This window comes from Phoca vitulina, unplaced genomic scaffold (assembly GCF_004348235.1).
Source record: "Phoca vitulina isolate PV1807 unplaced genomic scaffold, GSC_HSeal_1.0 scaffold12, whole genome shotgun sequence".
Lineage (NCBI taxonomy): Eukaryota > Metazoa > Chordata > Mammalia > Carnivora > Phocidae > Phoca > Phoca vitulina.
Genome location: NW_022589715.1, coordinates 46,679,447 through 46,697,249, shown reverse-complemented (window position 1 = coordinate 46,697,249; position 17,803 = coordinate 46,679,447). Strand labels below are relative to the sequence as shown.

At 45.1% G+C, this 17,803-nt stretch overlaps 1 protein-coding gene across 1 annotated transcript; it reads right to left on the bottom strand.

Moving 5' to 3' along the window:
• Window positions 1-5,320: 5,320 nt before the first annotated feature.
• On the bottom strand, window positions 5,321-6,182 carry ATP6V1E2 (ATPase H+ transporting V1 subunit E2). Its single transcript, XM_032410508.1, has one exon. It carries the CDS (start codon window positions 6,160-6,162, stop codon window positions 5,482-5,484), a length of 681 nt encoding a protein of 226 aa, XP_032266399.1. The 5' UTR covers window positions 6,163-6,182; the 3' UTR covers window positions 5,321-5,481.
• Window positions 6,183-17,803: the final 11,621 nt, after the last annotated feature.

The window sequence follows — 17,803 nt, the reverse complement described above, 5'->3', positions numbered from 1 at the left end:
GTATGGGAGCATGGGGGTGCTCTGACAGCGCATGGGGTGCTTTGACAGTGAGGGTCTATCATGCTTTGGAATCGAGTTTAGGGAGGTGGGGGCGGGAGGAGAGACTCAATCCTTTCCCAGTGCTGTCAGTAACAGGCATGATTTCAGAGATGAGGTAATAGACGGGGAGGGTACAGGGAAGGACACAGAAGAGTGCAGAGGAAGGGGGCAAAGCCTTGAGCAATTTCCCAGGGGAGCTCAGCAAAGGGCTGAACTCGCTCCCCAGAGGCGTGGGGAGTTGTGGTTGGCCCAGAATAGATCTGCTGACCTACTTCCGGGGGTCCTGGGACCCTAGAATCAAAGAGGAAGCCCTGCAGCATGTTCTAATCTGCTGGTCTGCCTTCCTTGCCTCCTCTGAGGTTCTAGCACATGCTCAAACATCCCCTCCATTTCTACTTGTCCAGGCATCTCAGGATTGGAATTAAATGTAGGCTCTCCCTCCACCATGTGACCCCTGGCAACGGGATTCCTGGGTCCCTGGGGCAGAGGCCTCAGTGAAGGGCAGGGCCTGGCTCTGGTGGGCACTCAGCTTCCCCCAGCAGGGAAGGAGCATGCAGAAGCAGCCCCCCGCCCACAGCACAGCCTCTGTCTCCAGCAGCAAACAGCTTCCCTTGCACCTTGGGAGGAAGTGTTAATGAGGAGCGCTGTGGGGAAGGGTTGCGCCTGCCAGTGGTTCAAACAGTTTGCTCCTTTTGGCTCACAGGGACCGAGGCGCTTACAGGAGGTACACGCCTTCTTGAGGGTAGGACAGTTAACACTAATAAAGAGTGTGTGTACTTTTGTTTTTGGTTTTAGCTTTTTTAAAGATTTTATTTTATTTTTTTAAATAATCTCTACACCCAACGTGGGGCTCGAACTCACAACCCCAGGATCAAGAGTCTCACGCTCCACTGACCAAGGCAGCCAGGCACCCCGTTTGTACCAGTCAACTACCCGGAAGTGCCCCATGCAAGCATTTCTAAAGCAAAGACCCCTGGGAGTGCAGGTGTCAGAATGGTGACAAGCAGCCTACCCCACGGGTCAGGGCTAGTGTTGAAGGCTAAGGTTTGCCTTTCCCAGGGCTGAGGCCCGCAAGGAGGACCCAGCCCCTCCACAGTCCCTCTTTGCACCGAGGTCCGAAGCAAAGCCCCTCCCATTTGTTTCCCAGGGAGGGAAGCAAAGCAATAAACCCACAGCTGCCTTTGGGAGGTAACCAAGGCCTGACTGAAGGGAGTTGGGGGGGGGGGCAGTCCTGCTGGAGCTCAGGCTCCGCCCATCTTGCAGGATTTTCTTGTCAAGCACCATCCCTGGACTATAGTCCTGGCACCCTTCCCTTGGTCCCCATCTCACATACGTGCCTCTTGCTATGGCACCATCTATGTCGAAGAGGAAAAAGACTCTGGAGGCCTCCATCTAGGAACCAGAGCCAGGCCAGGAAAGAATGCCTGAACAAACCGTAGATGTTTGTTCAGAACCTACTATGTGTGCTGTGCACGCCCAAGATCAGCACTAAAATAACAAGGCAGCAGGAAATGCAAGAAGGAAGAATCAAAACACTGTCCCACTGTCCCTACCCACAAGGAGCAATGTTTAAAAAGATGGGCTGAGTAGAAAAAGCAGCTAACAGTAAATAAAGGTGGTGCATGAAGAGTCCTCACTGGGAACTGTAGAGTCCTTGTAACCAGGGACTGTGGGAGGGCAGGGCTCCCTTAGCCACCAGCTTTTGTTTTGCTGAGGGGACATTATGATGGAGGAGACTGGAGCCCAGGTGTTGAGAGGCTGAGGAGGAGAAGTTTGAGGAGAAAGAGAAAGTATCTGGCAGCCCAGGGCAAAAGAAAAGTTTGGAAAAACAGAGAGATGTTTAAATGGAACTTAGGGAGGGGCGCCTGGGTGGTTCAGTGGGGTAAGCATCTGCCTTCTGCTCAGGTCAGGATCCCAGGGCTCTGGGATGGGAGCCTCCTGTCGGGCTCTCCGCTCAGCGGGGAGCCTGTTCTCCCTCTCCCCCTGCCCTCCCCCTGCCCTCGCCCCACCACTTGTGCTGGCTCTCTCAAATAAATAAATAAGATCTTTAAAAAAATAAAATAAAATACAATAAAAGAGGCTTAGGGTAATTGGGCCCCACAGGCACTCTGTAAAGCTCTCCTCAACTTCCCATAAAAACCTTCATAAAATCTACCTGTCAGCTGTTTTGGAGATGAATTAATGTCAGGGGCCCCAGTAATGAATTGAGGGCAGCTCAGAAGGCCAGAACTGGGGCAAGCCAAGGGGCTTCAGATACTCCTGGATTACAGCAGGAAGTGGGGTCTGGCTTCCCAGGAAGAGAGGCAGCTGAGGGCTCAGGCAGCTGCGGAGGGAATGCTTTGCTGGGCCTGGAATGAGAGAAGGGGGAAGACTCTGAGGGGAAGCACACTCTCATAAGAAAAAAACTGTAAGATGGGGCGCCTGGGTGGCTCAGTCGTTAAGCGTCTGCCTTCCGCTCAGGTCATGATCCCAGGGTCCTGGGATCGAGTCCCACATCGGGCTCCCTGCTCGGCAAGAAGCCCGCTTCTCCCTCTCCCACTCCCCCTGCTTGTGTTCCTGCTCTCGCTATCTCTCTGTCAAATAAATAAATAAAATCTTTAAAAAAAAAAAAAAAACTGTAAGATGAAGCAAAACTGATGGAAAACCTCAAGCCTGGATGAGGGAAAGAATTTTCTGGGGGGCAGGGCAGGGGAGGGGGGTAAGACATAACTCACTAATTCTAGTCTCTTCCAGCCTGTGTGTTAAAGAATCCGACCTATCTCACAAAAGAGCTGCATCGATTATTTATCGTCTCCCACTTGGGCTGGTAAATAAGCCCCAACAGGGCTCCTGCCTCCAACCTCTCTGTCCCTCCAATGTGTTTTCCACACACAGTGACACCAGCATAATCTTTTAAAAGTCCAGCTCTCATGGTTTCACTCTTATTTAAAGTCCTTCAGTGAGCCCTCATCACCCACGCAGCAGAATTAGCCTAACTCCAGAGCAAGGCCCACTGCACCTCATAATCAGGCTCTGTCCATCTTTCCAGCTTCATCTGTAGTCACGTCCCCCACATCCCTCATACTCCATCACACTGAACTATGCGCAGTTCCTCTAACACAACTTGCTTTTTCACACCTCAGGGCCTTTGCATATGCTTCCCCCACCTCCTTTGCCTAAAACAGTCGGCACCCCAGAAGCCTTCTGTGACCTTCTCTTCCTGTACCGTATTCTCACAGTACCTCTTATACAGCTCTAGGCGGGCACCTGCACCTTGTATCGTTACCATTACATGAGCCTCACCTGTTTATGTGTCAATAACTAAAGGACAGGACCCGATTGTATTCTTTGCAACCCAGCAGCTAGCAAAGGGCCTCGCTCATTACTGGCATTCAGAAAATGTTCAGTAAATGACTGGGCTCACAGCTCAAAAAGACCCACACAGAAGACACCCTTTGCAGAGATTGTCTAGCTGGCACGGACCCCCTTTCTCTGAGATGTCAGCTGGACCAAAGGTGAACATCTGACCTGAGCTGGGCCAAATGGACTCCTTCTCAGGAAAGTGGAATTGTAAGAGAAGTTCGTGTCTGGAACTATACCATGTAAACCTTAGAATGTAAATTTATGAGGCATGTATACTCTACCGTTGAAACTGTGCAGTAGAGAAAGTGACTCCTAAAAGAAAGATGAAGAAGCCAGGTAGAGGATTTCAGATGGCTTTCTGAGTCCCAGGCCCAGCCCTCTCCTGAGACCATAAGAGATTCCTATACCCAGGCTTTGTGAGACACCCTGATTTCTAATAACCTGTCTCCTACTTTGTGTTTGGGCTTTACAACATTTCTGTTCCTGACCACGTAAGCCAAACTTTGTCCTTGGCAGAGTGGCGTGGGTTTTTTTTTTCTTCAAAAAACCTTTATTTTAATACATAAACCACACTTGGCCATAGATTAGACTGTAAATCAGCATACACATGCAGAACTAGCAACCTATAATTTACAGGGCCCAATGCAAAAAGAAAATGTGGGAATCCTTTGTTCAAAAAGTACAGTGAAAAGTCCTAAAAGATAAAGCTTTTTCCTTTCTTCTGCAGCCTCTCTTTTGACTTGTCATTGTATTTATTTGCTATTTAATGGCTAAGTAAATTAAAATAAAAATTTTAAATCATTAACATGAATTTTACCATTTATCTTTATATTGTGAAATACCCATATGGAGAATCACCAAAATTATACAATCTGTATTTCTTGGCTTCTCTTGGAAGATGTCTTAAACTGGCCAAAGAAATGAGCATAAGTCCCCCTAGGCACTGAGCTGTCTGAGGGACTGGGATACTTTCCTCATAAGGTCCTGATGTTCCCAACCTGAGACTCAGGCCCAGCAAGCTTGACAATAGCTGGGTCCTCCTTCCCACCAGCCCCCACATCTATGTGCTATGCCCTGGCTGGGGTCAGGGAAGTCAAGCCAAATAGCTCCCATTCCAGTAGACCAGCTGACCCCACTCATAGCAGACAGGTGAATCCCAGGGTCTTTAAACCTCCACACCAGGATGTGCTCAGTATGTGGTAGGCAAGAAACTCCCCCTCACCAAGTCACTTGCTGAATGTGCCATGGAGCTGCCATTCTTGGACAGAGATGGCCACCACTGTGTCCAGCTCTACGACTCTGCAGAGCATGCACACGTCCCTGACCCTCCCTGCAGGCACCCCCAGACCTCACCAAAGGCAGAAAGCAGCAATGTTGACTGGGTGAGGGAGGGCAAGGCTGGGTCTCAGGGCACCAGTAAGCTGGGAAATGAATGGCCAAGAATCCATCCCAGGGAGAAGGGTAGGCTTTGGTATTTGGTACCTTGCAGGAGCTAAGCGCCTGGCATATGCCCCAAAGTCCCAGCATTCTTCACTTATAAAACACATTTTCAAAGATAAAACTAAGAATTTCAAGTCATTGCTGTAGAGCATTAAACCCCAAGCGTTGGGCTCTTTTGCGCATGGAACCCTATGTGACTATTCTGGTCACATGCCCATGAAGTTGGCCCTATACACACAAAAAAAAGATCGCTAAACTTCATTAAATAACATAAATACAGAAAGCTGAAGCAAAAGAAGGAAAACACACTTCAAATAATATTAAAGAATTTTAGAGTACTCAAACCCACAAACCATTGATATCCTTCACCTCTCAACTGAAGGACAAGCTAAAGAGCAGATGTCTTTACTCCCTTCAACCTAGACTATTGAACTGACCAGAAGATGCAGCATGTATGGATAAACCAGAATTAGATTTCTAAGCATTTCCAAGTTTCACTGCAAAATATAATGCCTTTAGCTATTAAAAGGGTATTTCATGTAAGAAGATAGAATCCTATCAAAGCAACAAAGAAGAGGAAACATGACTAGTTTCCTTTGCCCTAATAACGTATGCTTTTAATGGCTTAGCACTTCAACACGAGCTTCATTCGGCAGAGGCTTATATGAAAAACCTTCTGTTGGCATTGGCTCCAAACAAGGCTTTTCGTATTTCAGGCATCTTTTGTTGGGCTAAGAGATCCAGTCGACTTTCTAGGGTATTGGAAACCTTTATTCTCTGATTGCCACTGTAGACCTCCACACCTCCAGCTGCATTCATAGCCAGGTGCACCTCTTGATCAACTTGGACATCCACACATTTTTGGGAGACTATCATGTACTCGGGGATGGCTTTTTGCACTGCAGCCTCCACCAGGAGGATGTCCTGTGGCCTGCAGCGTACGATTACCACGGGCTCCAGCAGTCGGAGCAGACCCTGAAGCACTAGTTTATCCAGCAGCCCCTGGTAGATTTCTGGGTCTGCCACAACCCTGCTGAGTCTCAGCTTTGCATCATTCAGCAACTCTGAGACAAGGTCATCTCGGGCTCTCAGGACTTTCAGCCTTGCCTGATTCCTCATGGTGGACATCTGGATTTTCTTCTGCTGTTCTATCTGCTTCTCCTTCTTCTCATAATACTCCATAATCTTCAGTCGTTGGGTTTGCACAAGGCGTCCTTTCTCAATGTTGAACTCTTCCTCAGACTTGGCATCTATTTCTTCTGCCTTCTCATTGGCTTCCTGCTCAATGAAAGCCATCATGTGCTTAATCTGCTTCTGCACATCGACATCACTCAGGGCCATGGTTACTCCTGGAAAGGGAGGTAGAGAGAAAACTTGCAGGCCTGCTGGTTCCTTTGATTTAGGGCAGAGTTTCAGGAATGACTTCAGAATTCCACTTCCTCAACTATGGAGTGCAGAAGAGAAGGAAGGAGAGTCAGAGTCTAAAAGGAAGGATCATGGAGACCATCTATTCACTGCTCATCTCACAGATGAGGAAACTGAGACCCAGAAAGGAAAATAAACCTATCCCAGGTCATACCCTATAAGAACAGAGATGTGAACCCGGGTTCTCAGAGTTCTACCTCTACTACATTCACCACTTTTTTGTCATTAAATAATAAAAAAAATTAGGGTAGACTTAGTCCAGAAGTTTTTTAGACAGTGATGGCTTAAGGCTCATATAGCAAATTGAAGGGATGAAATGCCAAATTAATACAGAAATAGGAAGTATAGGCCCATTTTGGGTTGGAGAGGGCTGGGGAGAATTCTAAGACACTCATGGTCAGACAGGAGTCAATCCAGGAAGGCTGCCTGGAGGCAGAAAGGGTTCAAGATCCCTCAAATAATACAGAGGCAGAATACTGGTAGACAGATGGTGGCATCTCGGAGAAAAGTGGGAAGTGGGAGGGGTTGAAGGTAGTCTTTTCATTGGAAGTGTTTTCCAAACCTAGAAGTACATCTAAATCACCTAGGGAAACTTTCAGAAATACAGATTTCCAGGCTCCACTACGGACTACTGAATTAGAATCTCTGCCAATAGGGTCTGAGAATCCATATCTTAAAAAGCCTCCCTGGGATGCTTAATGAACTCAGGAAAATGATACATGAATAAAATAAGACTAGCAGCAGCAGCAAAGAGAAAATATTTTAAAAGAACCAAATTTTGGAGCTAAAGAATATAACCGAATTGAAAAATTCACTATAGGAGTTCAACAACAAAATTAATTTGGAGAAGAATGAACCAGCAAATTCAAAGACAGTTCATTTGAAATTATCCAGCCAGAGATACACATTTAAAACAAAAAAAGTTAAGAAAACCTAGGGACATATGGGATATCATTAAGTGAATTAATATATGCAATATGGGAGTTCCAGTGACAGAAAGCATGTTTGAAAAATAATGGCCAAACACTCCCCAAGTCTGAGCAAGGAAATGGACATCCAGGTTCACAAATGAAAATGAGAAAGGAATCAAGTCATGTCAATAAAACCAGTCAACAAAATACAAAGTAAGGCAGCAAGAGAGGAAGAGGGGCAAAAAAGCTACAAGACATACAGCAAACAGTTAACAAAACGGCAATATCATGTTCTTCCCTATCAGTAATTACTTTAAATGCAAATGGATTAAACCCCCTAGAGTGGCTGAATAGATACATTTTTTTTTAAAGACTCAAGTATATGCTGTCTACAAGATACTCACTTTAGATTTAAGGACACACATAGGCTGAAAGTGAAAGGATGGAAAAAGATATTCTGTGCCAATGGTAACCAAAAGAGAGCAGGAGTGGTTATACTTATGTCATACAAAATAGACTGTAAGTCAAAAACTGTCACAAGGGAAAAAAAAAGACATATAATGATGAAACTTCAATTAATCAGAAAGATATAATAATTACAAATATGTATATGCACCCAATATCAGAGCACCCAAATATATGAAGCAAACGTCAGAACTGAAGGGAGTAATAGACAGCAATGCAATAATATTAGGAGATTTTAATATCCCATTTCAATAATGCATAGCATATCCAGACAGATCAACAAGGAAACACAGGTGCTTGAAAAAATTATAGAACAAATGGACTTAACAAATATAGACCTATCCAGAACAGTCGACCCAACAGCAGCAGAATACACATTCTTCTCAAGCGCATGTGGAACATTTTCCAGCATAGGTCACATTAGGTCATAAAACAAGTCTTAACAAATTTAAGAAGATTGAAATCATACCAAGTATCTTTTCTGATCACAATGGAATGAAACTGGAAATTAATAGCAGAAGGAAAATGAAAATTCACAAATATGTGGAAATTAAACAACACACTCTTGAATAAACAATGGGTCAAAGAAGAAATCAAAAGAGAAATTAGAAAATATCTTGAGCCAAACAAAAATGAGAACACAACATATCGAAACTTATGGTATGCAGCAATAACAGTACTAAGAGGGAAGTTTATAGCAGCCGATGCCTACATTAAAAAAAAGATCTCAAACAATCTAACTCTACACTTCAAGGATCTAGAAAAAGAAGAATAAACTAAGCCCAGAATTAGCAAAATAAAGGAAATAATAAAGATTAGTGGGACTCCTGGGTGGCTCAGTCAGATGAGTGTAGCTTGGGTCGTGATCTCGGGTTTGTGGGATTGAGCCCTGAGTCAGACTCCACACTGGGCATGGAACCTACTTGGGATTCTCTCTCTCCCTCTACCCTTCCCACTCGCTCTAAATAAATAAATAAGTAAATATTTAAAAAAAATAAAGATTAGAGCAGAAATAAATGAAACAAAAATGGGAAAAAAGCAATAATACTAAAACTTGGTTTTTGAAAAGATAAAATTGGCAAACCTTTAGCTAGACTAAAAAAAAAGACTCAAATAAAATCAGAAATGAAAAATGAGTACTACTGCAGCCACGAAAATAAAAAAGGACTATAAAAGACTATCATAAACAGTTACATACTGACAAATTGAAAAACCCAGAAGAAATAAAGTCCTAGAAACATACAACCCACCAAAACTGAATTATAAAGAAACTGAAAATCTGAACATTTCTATAACCGGTGAGGAGATCAAATCAGTAATCAAAAGCTTCCCAATAAACAAAAGCCCAGGACCAGATGGCTTCATTGGAGAATTCTACCAAAAATTTAAAGATTAATGCTAATCTTTCTCAAACTCTTCCAAAAAATTGAAGAATGGGAAACACTTCCAAAGTCATTTCATGAGGCTGGCATTATACCAAATGTGAAAGACACTGCAAGAAAAGATGACCACAGGCCAATATTCCTAATGAACATAGGTGCAAAATCCTCAACAAATACTAGCAAACCCAATTCAACAGCACATAGAAAGAATCTTACACCATAGCCAAGTGGTATTTATCCCTGTGTTGCAAGGATGGTTCAACATACAAAAATCTATCAATGTGATACAGCACATTAACAGAATGAAGGATCAAATCACATGATCATTTCAATAGATGCAGAAAAGCATTTAACAAATTTCAACATCCTTTCATGATAAAAACACTCAAAAAACTAGGAATAGAAGGAAATTACCTCAATATAAGACAGGCCAGGGCACCTGGGTGGCTCAGTCGGTTAAGTGTCTGCCTTCGGCTCAGGTCATGATCCCAGGGTCCTGGGATCGAGTCCCTCATGGGGCTCCCAGCTCAGCGGGGGGCCTGCTTCTTCCTCTCCCTCTGCCTGCCGCTCTGCCTACTTGTGCTCTCTCTCTATCTCTCTGTCAAATAAATAAATAAAATCTTAAAAAAAAAAAAAAAGACAGGCCATATATGAAAAGCCCACAGCTAACATCATACTCAACAGTGAAAAACAGAAAAATCTAAGTCTTTCTTCTAAGATCAGGAACAAAACAAGGATGCCCACTCTTGCCACTTTTATTCAACATATTATTGGCAGTCTTAGCTATAGCAATTAGACAAGAGAAAGAAAGAAAAGGTTTCCAAATCAGAAAAAAAGAGGTAAAATTATCTCATATCTTACATCTTATATCTAGAAAACCCTAATGATTCTACAAAAAAAAAAAAACAAAAAAACCAGTTGGAACTAATAAAAAAATTCAGCAAGTTTGCAGGATGTGAAATCAACATACAAAAATCAGTTGTGTTTCTGACTAATAATGAGTAATGCAAAAAGGAAATTAAGAAAACAATCCTATTCGATATAATGCTAAGTGAAATAAGTCAGTTCGAGAAAGACAAATACCATATGATTTCACTCATATGTGGAATTTAAGAAAGAAAACAAGTGAATAAACAAAGAAACAAGAGACAAAACAACCAGACTCTTAAATACAGAGAACAAAGTGGTTGTTGCTAGAGGAGAGGTTGGTGGGGGGATGGGTGAAATAGATAAAGGGAATTGAGAGTAATGAGCACTGAGAAATGTATAGAATTGTTAAATCATTATATTGTACAACTGAAATTAATATAACACTGTGTTACTTATACTTGAAGAAAAAAATTAAGTGAGTTGATTATGTAAAGTGCTTAGAACAATGCCTTGGCACACAGTAAGTGTTGATATTATTTGTATTACCAAAAAAAGAAGAGGAAGAAAAGAAAACAATCACATTTATAATATTATAAAAAAGAAAAAAAATACTAGGAGTAAACTTAAACAAGGATGCTAAATGCTTGTACACTAAAAGCTACAAAACACTGCTGGAGGAAACTAAGATGCAAATAAATGGGAAGACATGCTACGTTCATAGATTAGAAGAATTAATATCAAGATGTTCATATTAACCAAAGCAATCTACAAATTCAGTTCAGTCTCTATCAAAGTCCCAACAGCATTTTTTGAAGAAATAGAAAAAAACAATTCTAAAATTCATATGACCACAAAGGACCCTGAATAGCCAAAATGATCTTGAAAGAGAACAAAGCCGAAGGCCTCACACTCATGACTTCAAAACGTATTACAAACCTATGGTAATTAAAACAGTACGGTAGTGGCATAAAGACAGAAATATAGACCAGTGGAGCAGAATAGAGAGCCTGGAAATAAACCCACACATATATCATAACATGATCTTTGACAAAACGGCCAAGACTACACAATGGGGAAAGGACAGTCTTTTCAACAAATGGTGCTGGAGAAACTGGATACCCGCAAGCAAAAGAATAAAATTGGACCTTTATCTTCTATCATACACAAAAACCAACTCAAAATGGATTAAAAACTTACACATAAGACCTGAAACCCATAAAACTCCCAGAAGAAAACATAGGGTAAAATCTTCATAATATTGGTCTTGGCAATGATTTCTTGGCATGACAAGAAGCTCAGGCAATAAAAGCAAAATAGACAAACGGGACCACATCAGACTCAAAATCTGCACAGCATAGGAAATACAGTGATGAAGCAACCTATAGAATGGGAGAAAATTTTGCAAACCATATATCTGATAAGGGGTTAATATCTAAAATATACAAGAAACTCCTACAACTCAATAGCAAAGAAAAAAGAAAAAAATTTTAATGGGCAAGGGATTAGACATTTCTCCAAGGAAGACATACAAATTCCCAGAAAGCATGTGAAAAAAATGCTCAACATCACTAACATCACGGATCTGCAAATAAAAGCCAAAATGAGATAATACCTTACACCTGTTAGGATGGCCATTGTCAAAAAAACAAAAAACAAACAACAACAACAACAACAAAAAAAACAAGTGTCGGCAAGGATATGGAGAGATTGAAACCTTTGTGCGCTATTGCTGGGAATGTAAAATGGTGTAGCATGTATGGAAAATAGCACGGAGATTCCTCAAACAATTAAAAATAGGACTACTGTATGATCCAGGAATCCCACTTATGGGTATTTATCCAGAAGAATTAAAATCAGGATCTTGAAGAGCTATTAGCACTTTCATGTTCACTGTAGCACTATTCACAATAGCCATGAGATGGAAACAATCTAAATGTGCTTCCATCACCAATGAATAGATAAAGAACATGTGGTATATACATAGAATGGAATATTATTCAACCTTTAAAAAAAAAAGAAAATCCTATGGATGTTGCAACGTGGATGAATCTTGAGGCTATTATGCTAAGTGAAATAAGTCAATCACAGAAGGACAAATACTGCATAATTCTATTTGCATGAGGTGTCTAGTCAAACTCAGAAGCGGAAAGTAGAATGCTGGTTGTCCGGGACTGGGGATAGGGAAAATGGGCAACTGCTGTTTAATTGGTATAGAGTTTCAGTCATGCAGGTCTAGAGATCTGTCGTGTAACAATGCAGATACAGTTAACAATATTGTACTATGCACTTAAAAATTTTTTAAGAGGGTAGATCTCATGTTATGTGTTTTTTTACCACAATTAAAAAAAAAAAGATAGAATACCATCCCAGAAAGATGCACACTACTCACCAGGTTTGGTGGTAAAACAACCCAGCATTTGTGATGAAGACCAAGATTTAGGGTTCGAAGTCTTACAAACTGTCCCATTGTTTTAGGATGTAATTTTAAAAAAAAACTGTACTTTTGTAAACAGAGCACTACATTCTCTGCTCCTAACTAAGACAATTAAATGGTTTTTTTTGTTTTTTTTTAAGTCTTCCTGGGTAACCCTGGTTGGTCACCAGCTTTGGGAGCCACTACGAACGAAAGCGGAGAGAGTGGGAGATGCAGGAAGCCCTAGGTTATGTTGTAGAGGAAAAAATGTACCCGACGAACCCTTACCCAGTGTCCTGCCAAGGGTCAGCCTTCGATCTGGCGCGGGGAGTCTGCGCACGGAATGTGGAACTTGGAACGCGCACCGGAGCCTGGCACTGTTACTGTCTTCTCTCTGCAGAGAGACCCTCACCGTCTGACCAGGTGACTCAAGTCCAAAGAGCCTGGCTGTCACTGGGGAAGGCTGGCCAAGCCTGCCAAAAGGAGGCCAAGAGGGATTTCCTTGGCACACAGGCCAGGCTGGGGGCTACCCTTGCATACTCGGAATGGCAATGAAGTGGGCACAAGGCGGGCTTCAGCTCTGGGGTGGGCTCACTTTCTCCAAGCCCTCAGAAACAGATCTGTGTATGAACTCAGGCAGCCAGCTTGTTAATTGACTAATGAAAAACACAGCTGTCGTGTTGGCAGATCATGACCTTCTTTCCCTGTACGTGGGTTGCACGGGAAGCCAAATTCAAAGGTTGTTTCATAAGAAACCAGAGCAAGCAAAATTTGCCAGATGCTCTTCAAGAGTGCCACGCCCAACACAGGGGCTGCTCGGCTCCCGTCTGGTCGGTGAAGAAGACCTCCCTCCCAAGACCAAGCGGGGCTTATGTGAGCATCACCTGCTTCCACGACGTGGGTGCTGGAGTCAGACTTCTGGAATCAGATCCCAGTTCTGCACTGACCATTTCCATGACTTTGGAAAGCAGCTCACACCTCAAAAGCCTCGGGGCTCTCGTCTTGCAGGCCTACCCATAGCATCCACGTGGTGGGATCATCATGAGGATCTGCAGCGTTCCTCCTCGTGCCTGCTGGTGGTGGTTCTCCTTCCTACTACTATTATTACCAGCTCTTCTCTGCTCTAGCCTGTATGCCTGTCGCAGTCACTGTTTGTGTGTATAGAGTACTTATGACTGATTTGATTTCCACTCCCAAAGTAAGTGGAAACACACCCGAGTCTTGCCTCCTGGTATGAAACTTCGTAGCCCTGCCCGGAGCTTGGGAACCTCCCCACACTCTGTGGCCCCCTTACCCACGGTCTCAGGTGACCAGCCACATCCTTGGCCATGGCGGGTGAAGTCCCGAATTCCAGGGCGCTTGGGCGGGGGGTGGTGGGCTGAGACATCATCTCACAGACTGGCGCTCAGGGCCGTCCCTGAACCTGATGTCCTGAGTTCCCGCCTCCTCCTGCACTCCCGCCTCAAAAGAGCTTGTCAGCGCTGGACCTGACAGCAGCTGCAGGGTGGGGCCAGGCTAAAGTCAGGGACTGAGCAAGTGTCTCTGCTGGAATGCGGGTGTCGTGTAATGTGTCTGGCAGGTAGAACTTCCAGTCTGTCTGGGATGGGGATTAGGAGCCCACATGGTCCTGTGGCTTGAGCAAAAGAACAAAACAAACCAAGAAATGTGAAATGCACATGTATGCTCTTGCTGAGGACACAGACCCTTCCATGCCAATGAGGCAGCCTTCCACTGGAATGGCACCCACCTTGCCCATGCTTGGGGCTGGGGGCATCATCCAGGGCTCTCCAAGCCAGTCCTATTCTCGTGAACTATTCAGCACCAGGGTCCCTGCATTGTCTGCCCCCCACCCCGCCCCCAACACATCAGGCTCAGTCCCACCCAACAGCTTTTTTGGATCACGCCATTCTCTTGGCTAAAAAGCCCTCCTCTGCTTCTCTCTGCTTACCTAAATCCCACTGTATCTTCGAGGCCCAGTTTGAGCCCCACCACCTCCTTGACCTCTGGACTCCTCAAAATAAGACAGCATGGCCTATTTTCTAGATATAATTCAGAGCTGGAGTCCATGTCTTTTGTTGCTCCAGGTATTTTGCTTCCTCTAGGAAATTCCTTGAGGACAAGGAGCTCCTTCCCTAGCAGGGGCTGGATGGAGATAGGAACTGGTTAAACATGGATCGATTGGATTAAGGGTTTGGGAGTACAGGGCTGGAGGAGGGCGGCGGGGGGCGGGGCGGGGGAGCTTCCTTCTTTTTTTTTTTTCATCTTTTTTATTGTGAAATATAACACACATTCAAAAAAGCATCTCAGACATAAATGTATGGCTTAATGAATTATTATGAGGCAAGTATCCTGTAACCATCACCCAGGTCAAGCAATAGAACTGTGCTAACACCCCCCAAATCCCTCCTTATGACCTTGGGGAAGGAGATGTTTTCAAAACTGCTGCCTCGGCATCCATGGGCATAGGAGGGGTCCTTCGAGGACGTGTGTACACTTGGAAATCTCTCTTCTCTGGCCCTCGCTTCTGTTGGCCTATGTGTACCCTGCAAAGTGCAGCGTCCCCAGCACCATGACAGAGAGGAGGGGAGGCAGGAGTGCCTGGTGGGCAAACTCTGTCTGTCCATCTGGAGCCGTGCCCAGACCCTACAGCAACTGTTCTTCATTCCAGCTGGGGTTTGTAAGCAAGTCTGAGGGCAGACGTGTCTGGGTGTGGGCTCCCTACCCTAGCCAAAAGAAAGGAAGTGCCGAATGTGGGCCTCCAGACACGTAGAGATGACAGAGTGAGAGAGGAAAGGGGCTTTCCAGAGCTTGGAGCACAGGGTAATTTGCAGAGCCCAGGAAGTGGGTGAGGAAATTTAGAAGAATAATGACTCCTTTGGGGGAATTTCAAATACTAAATATGGGGGAAGGGGGCATCCCCTTTTTTTTCATTCAACAAATACGGGTTGAATACCTATTATGTGCCAGGCCCTGGAGATCGAGAAAGGCAGATGCCAGCCCTATCTCCCAAGCCCACGATGTAATAGGGAAAAGGAACAGGTAAGCAGGTCCTCACATTACAGTCCGGTGTGTTAGGAACCAGCAGTTGCCAGAAAGTTAAGTGAATGAAGGGATGCAATGCCTAAGCCCCCTTCCAAGATCATCATGCGCTCTTCTATAATGTGTCGCCCTTCGGACAGGTAAACTGGGTAGTGGGTGGTTTGAGACATACCATCAGTGACAACAGATACCTCACTTTGGAGGCAGGTGCCCTGGACAAGATAGCGAGTTGGTAGAATTCATTAAGGAGAATTTATCCAAATAGACAAGAATCACTCAAGTCTTCATGGACATCCTATTCTAAGCAACGCCTTCGAGTTTCCAGAGAGGACCTTGGCTCAGAAACGTAGAGAGGTGCCTGGCACCCAAAATGGGTTGGGATGGCAGCCAGGAAAAGAAGCAGGCTGCAGCTTCAGCTGAAGGAGCAGTCTGGCGAGCAAGGGCTCATCCAGGAAGGAGCGGTCAAGACGGGCACGAAGGGTGGCCCATTTCGATGGACGGAAAGAGTGAGCTAGTCCAGAGAGGGAGAATGCTGTTGGCAAAGGCACAATGGTGGGCATGTGCAGGAGGACTGGTTTGGGCAGAAGCAGACAGGCCCATGGTGGCAGTGGGAGTGAGCCATGTCCAGAAAGAAGGTTGGCATTCAGCTGGGGAAGGTGTGAAATGTCATGACTGAGAGCTGGAGCACTGCGTAAAGGAGACTCATCAAAGGCTTCTGAGCAGAGCTGTAACTTGGCCAAACCTGGATTTAGGAAGGTTAGCCTGGTGGTGACAGAGGCAGGAGAGTCTGGCTGTAAGCCAAACGCCGGGTCGATACTGCACGGATGAGCACCTCGACAGGAACACAGGAAGGGAGGTCTGGGATGGGAGGAGATGTGGCAGAAGAGCTGGCAGCTTTGATGGCGCAGGGGCTGGCCCCTAGAGGCACCCGCTGCAGCTCCATGCACAGGGCTCAGCCGCTCAGCTCAGGGTAAAGATGCGGGAGAGGGGCCATTCTACCTGCAGCTCCCTCTGAAGCAAGCTGGGGGGGGGGGGCGGAGAAAGCAATAGCCAGAGAGTTCATTTCATCAGAAAATAAAAGGAGACACCCAGAGAGAAAATCAGAAGTGGCCATAAAGCTTTAGCTCTGCTTCAGTGGCTGGGGAGTGATGGGCCACATACAGTTTTATCCAGGAATTCCATCCCAGTGGCAAAGCAGGCTTTGGTTGGGGCCGGAGAAAGCGAATGCCAACAGGACCCCGGCAGGTCATACGAATGAGAGAACCAGGCAGGGTCAGAAATGTTCCTCCCCAAACACTTCACATTACGAATTCACAGCTTAATTTCTCCTTTTCAAACATCTGCCGGAAGGTTTCTTCAAAGCAGCCAGCTTCTCCCCAAGAGGAATCTGCTTCAAAGTTGCATAGCTAAAAGGTTTTCAGTGATGGTTTCCCCCCAAAAGAGAAGCCCTTCCGTTCTACCTCTGGCTAAAGGGCCCCTGTCACCCTTCCTTCCTAGAACCATACTCCTTGAGCTGCCTGTGGGGAGGCAGGCACAAGATAGCAGTCTTTGCCCCCGAAAGCCTCCGGAGGGGCTGAGGGTGAGTATCAGGTCAGCGAGAAGCCCCGGGGGCACGAACACTTGGAGGGAGCTGGCTGCCCAAGCCTCCAGCCTGTGAGCTATGGTCAAGGACAGTCTCAAGAGAGTGCAGATGCTCTGCTTGCTCAGAAACACACAGGAATAATGTTTGCTACCAGTCCTCAGCTCAGGGGACACATTCAGATGGCAAGCGCTGCTTTAATATTGATTTAAGTCTCACTGTTACAGGTCCTGACTGGCCTCAGCTCTGCTGCGAGACATAGCTCAAGCCCTGACCCAGGGAAGGGTGTGGCTTGCAAGGAAGAGAACGTATCCATCCAACTCTGTCCCTCACCATGCACAGAGACTTCCACGATGACCCTGTTGGAGAAAGTACTATTTCTGAACCCTCCCGCATACTCATCTTAACCCTTCCCACAAGCAGTAGAGTGACAATAATTATTTGTTGGACCCACGGATGAATGATGGGTGATGAGGACATTGTCTCCCCTACAGATTGTCACAACCACAGGATTTGCAACCCTCTTTCAAACAAAAGAGAGAGGCATGTGAAGTTGGGAAGAGGGTCTGCAGTGGCCTGCCAAAGATGGACACCTCCTTGTATCCTGTCCACATTCCTAGAACACAAAGCTCAATAAGAATTTTTAAAATGTAACTTGTTTAAATGAGTTTGCCCAGGGTCCTCTGGTTGCATTTCTTCTACTCAAATTGGTGACTAGAAGGCCCAGGCAGGCTCCCACAATCCTAACCCATTCCCTAATCAGGGATGACCCTCAGTATAATTAAGACTAACCAACCAGAGTGATCCTGCCTCAGTTGGAACAGGGTCTTGAAAGACCTCTGCTCTGTCAGGCATTAACTCTTTAGATGTTGAATCAGAAGGTCAGAAGGAGCCAGGA

Bases quoted from the DNA above. Each gene is read 5' to 3' on its own strand.
- ATP6V1E2 (XM_032410508.1), bottom strand. From the start codon at position 6,162: ATGGCCCTGAGTGATGTCGATGTGCAGAAGCAGATTAAGCACATGATG.